Raw genomic sequence first — 4,681 nt, 5'->3', positions numbered from 1 at the left:
TCGTGGTACTCTGAGATGCTACTAGGGAGTGTCGTACTATATGTTTCAGTAAAATGAGGCTGGGGCACTCTGAGATGCTACTAGGGAATGTCGTACCATATGTTGGCAATAAAAATGTAACCAGGGTATGTAGTACCCTGTGTTTGTCAATAAGATGATGCTCGTGGCTCTCTGAGATGCTACTAGGGAATGTCGTACCCTATGTTGGCACTAAAATATAATCAGGGGATGTAGTACCCTGTGTTTGGCAATAAGATGAGGCTCGTGGCTCTCTGAGATGCAACTAGAGAATGTCGTACCCTATATTGGAAAAAGGTAGTGCAGACAGGGGATGTAGTACCCTGTGTTGGCAATAAGAATGAGGCTCGTGATACTCTGAGATGCTACTAGGGAATGTCGTACTCTATATTGACAATAAAAATGTAACCAGGGGATGTAGTACCCTGTGTTTGGCAATAAGATGAAGCTCGTGGCTTTCTGAGATGCTACTAGGGAATGTTGTACCCTATGTTGGCAATAAAATAATGCAGCCAGGGGATGTAGTACCCTGTATTGGATAATGATGAGGCCCGTGGCACTCTGAGATGCTACTAGAGAATGCCGTACCCTATGTTAGCAATAAAAAATGCAACAAGGGGATGTAGTACCCTGAAGTGAAGATAGGGTATTGATTCCCTATAATGAAACTAAAAATAACATGATTACATGTATATTGGAAGGAAATCAAGGATTTGAGAACTTCACTTGGTAGTGTTCGTCTTTCCACGAACTGTTTCCTAAAATTGTTTTGTTCCTGTTCTAAACAAAGAAAGATTTGTTAGTTTTAAAATGGTGGTCAGTTTGTGGCCTTGATTTCTTGGGCGACTTGACCTTGCGTCCATTACACTTATTAGAAAAACTGACTCCGTCGATGACTGTACAAATTGCCGGGAGATTCTATCTTTTTTTTCTAGAGATCTTCTTTCTCATATCAAAACCTAACCATTTTGCGGCTATCACCATTTGTGTTCATGGTGCAAACAACCTTGCTCCCAAAACAACTTTTAACTGAGTAACTTTTGTTGACCCTTGAATATTGTTCAGTCCTTCAAGCCTTTTGTTCGTCAGGAAAAAATCACAGATGGCTTTATGCCTTTGCCCATACGGTTTATGCCCAACAATCTTTGCTTTATATAACGGAAAAATTGTAACCAACTTTGCGGCCTTTTCTTTGTTTGCTTTGACAAAATTAGACTGAAAGGGACTCAAAAAAGTAATGCGAAAGAAAACAAGAAGGTGAACTAATACGTGTTACAACTTAATCAAGAAGTGTCCCTTTTAGGGGAAAAGAAATAAGAAATGACTTATCTGGGGGAATATGCTGACTTCAATGAACATAACATGCACTTTGGACTGGATGCCTGATCCGTTTGAACCGTCTAATTCTCGAAGTCTGTTGTAAACTTCACCTTGAAATTGAGTTCTTTCTCTTAACCATACTTGTGCCAAGATATATGATGATCTAAATAGATCAATGATGCCCTTTGTAGGTTTTTACCAACTGACCTCTCTCATTTGCCTTTCTCTCAACTCACCATTGTCGTATAGTGCCCGTGAGGATTTTTACCAATAAGACTCTCTCATTTATTTTTCTCTCTTTACAATGGCTGAGGCATCACCCGTAGTATACTGACTTAGCATTCTCGAAAGTTGATCAGAAGGTCTTAGCAGGGAAAGGTAAAAAGAATTATTCAACTGAATTACAACTTTTGGAACCATTTTGGTGGAACAACCATCGAAAATAAAATAAAATCATGCCCCAATTTATTTGAATACTGGGGAAATGTAGATTTTTGTTTTGGTGTGACCGAACTCCAGAGTGAGGCTGCCTACGTATCCTTTCAGAATCAGGTCAGACGTAGTTCAATGAACATGAACTTGTTTTGATGATGAATATTTTTTTTTCTTTTTTTAAAGTACATTGGTTCCAAAAGAGGGGAAAACAAAGAAATATAAACAAGGCTTCAAAGGGCTAACTAGGGTTGACCAGTGTTTGGATAGCGAGAATAATAGCCTTTCGTCATCCCAACCTGAGAATGCTAAATATAAAAATGCCCCAATAGAGCCCTGTCAGACATAGTATCTCTTGACCGCATCTGCGTTGACAGATATATCAACCACCTTTACTTCTATATCTGCCAAGTGTAGAGCTCCTTTTGACAGTACTTTCTTGATGAGGTAAGGACCTTGCCAATTTGGGGCGAACTTTCCTTTTGCTTCTTCCTGGTGCAGAAAGATACGTTTCAAAACAAGTTGTCCTACCTAGAATTGTCTTGGGCGCACTTTCTTATTGTAAGCGCGTGCCATTCTTTGTTGGTATAACTAACCAAAACAAACTGCCGCCAAACGTTTTTCATCAATCAAACTCAAATATTTCAATCGGAACTTCACCCATTCAGTATCCTCAATCCCTGCTTCAAAAATGATTCGGAGAGAGGGAATCTCAATTTCAGCAGGTATGGCCGGTTCAGTTCCATAAACCAATAAGTAGGGCATTGCGCCAACTGATGTACGGACAGTTGTCCGATATCCCAAAATAGCAAAAGGCAGTTTCTCATGCCATTGTCTAGACCCTTGGATCATCTTCCTAAGAATCTTCTTGATGTTCTTATTCGCAGCTTCAACAGATCCATTAGCCTTGGGACGGTAAGGAGTAGAATTGCGATGCTCAAATTTAAATTGTTCACATACCTCCTTCATCAGGTGACAATTCAAATTAGCAGCATTATCCGTGATAATGATTTTTGGAATACCGAAACGACAGATGATGTTAGAGTGAACAAAGTCTACTACTGCTTTCTTGGTAACTGCTTTCAATGTAATAGCTTCCACCCATTTGGTGAAGTGATCAATTGCAACCAAGATGAATCTGTGCCCATTTGAAGCTTTTGGCTCGATTGGGCCAATGACGTCCATTCCCTAAGAAACAAAAGGCCAAGGAGCCGACATAGGATACAACTCTAAAGGAGGCGAGTGAATCAAATCACTGTGAATCTGACACTGGTGGCACTTGCAAACAAAACGAAAGCAATCTCATTCCATAGTAAGCCAATAATATCCTGCCCGAAGGATTTTCTTTGCTAGAACATATCCATTCATGTGCGGACCACAAACTCCCGAATGCACCTCATTCATAATCATTTCAGCTTCTTTGGCATCCACACATCTCAACAAATTCAAATCCGGAGTTCTTTTGTATAGGATTTCCCCACTCAAAAAGAAACCATTAGAGAGTCACCTAATAGTTCTCTTTTGATCCCTATTAGCATGTTTCGGATATTCTCTTATTTTCAGAAACTGTTTAATATCACGATACCATGGTTCACCATCTGGTTCTGCTTCAATTATATTGCAATAACCATGTTGATACCGAATTTGAATTTCTAATGGGTTAATGTGAGTATTACCCGGATATGGAAGCATTGAGGCCAGGGTGGCTAAGGCATCAGCTAATTCATTGTGAAACTTGGGAATGTACGTGAATTCGATGGACTTGAACCTTTTGCTAAGATCCTCCACACATTGTCCATATGGAATAAGCTTGATGTCTTGAGTTTCCCAATCACCTTGAGCCCGCCGAATAAGCAAATCTGAATCTCCCATCACCAACAGTTCATGCATATTTAGATTTATTTTCATGTTCAGACCCATGATGCGAGCTTCATATTCTGCTGTGTTATTTGTACAGAAAAAATAAAGTCGCGCCGTGGCAGGGTAATGTTGCCCAATAGGTGATACCAGAATTGTCCCAATCCCTACGCCTTTGATGTTGACAGCCCCATCAAAGTATAGTTTCCAAATTTGACTGTCATCTTGGACTACTTCGTCAACTAAATTAACCCGTTCATCTGGGAAATATGTGTTCAAAGCTTCATACTCATCATCAACTGGTTTTTCTGCCAGATGATCAGGCAAAACTTGTGCCATCATGGCAGTGCGAGTGACATAAACAATATTAAACTATGTGAGCAAGATTTGCCATTTTGCCAATTTGTCAGTTGGCATCGGCTTCTGAAAGATGTACTTCAGGGGATCCATTCGGGATATGAGGTAAGTTGTATAGGCCAAAAGATAATGCCTAAGCTTCTGGCGACCCAGGTTAAGGCGCAACATGTCCTTTCCAAAAGAGTGTATTTGGCCTCATAATTGGTGAACTTTTTGCCCAAATAATATATTGCTTGTTCCCTTTTGCTTGTGGCATCATGTTAACCCAGAACACAACCAAAGGAACTATCCATTACTAACAGATATAAAAACAGAGGCCTACCAGGTTCTGGCGGGACCAAAATAGGGGGATTTGACAAATATTCCTTGATCTTATCAAAAGCTTCTTGGCACTCATCTGTCCACTTAATAGCGGCGTTCTTTTTCAACAACTTAAAAATAGGCTCACATGTGGTTGTAAGCTACGCGACGAACCTGCTGATGTAATTCAACCACCCGAGTAAACTCATGACTTCTGTTTTGTTCTTCGGGGGAGGCAGCTCTCGAATGGTCTTTATCTTGGAGGGATCTAACTCAATGCCTCTTCGACTAACTATAAAACCCAAAAGCTTCCCAGAAGGAACTCCAAATGCACATTTGGCTGGATTGAGTTTGAGATTTTACCTTCGTAGCCTTTCAAAGAACTTTTTCAAGTCTT

At 40.2% G+C, this 4,681-nt stretch overlaps 1 protein-coding gene across 1 annotated transcript; it reads right to left on the bottom strand.

Moving 5' to 3' along the window:
• Positions 1–2,109: 2,109 nt before the first annotated feature.
• LOC104109679 (uncharacterized) lies at positions 2,110–3,966 on the bottom strand. The gene is made up of 3 exons (XM_070180525.1): positions 3,366–3,966; positions 2,377–2,864; positions 2,110–2,262 (listed from the first exon to the last, which is right to left on the bottom strand). Exons 1-3 carry the CDS (start codon positions 3,964–3,966, stop codon positions 2,110–2,112), a joined length of 1,242 nt encoding a protein of 413 aa, XP_070036626.1.
• Between the last annotated feature and the right edge of the window lie 715 nt (positions 3,967–4,681).

Source organism: Nicotiana tomentosiformis, chromosome 7 (genome assembly GCF_000390325.3).
Source record: "Nicotiana tomentosiformis chromosome 7, ASM39032v3, whole genome shotgun sequence".
NCBI lineage: Eukaryota > Viridiplantae > Streptophyta > Magnoliopsida > Solanales > Solanaceae > Nicotiana > Nicotiana tomentosiformis.
This window is presented reverse-complemented; position numbering and strand designations above follow the sequence as displayed.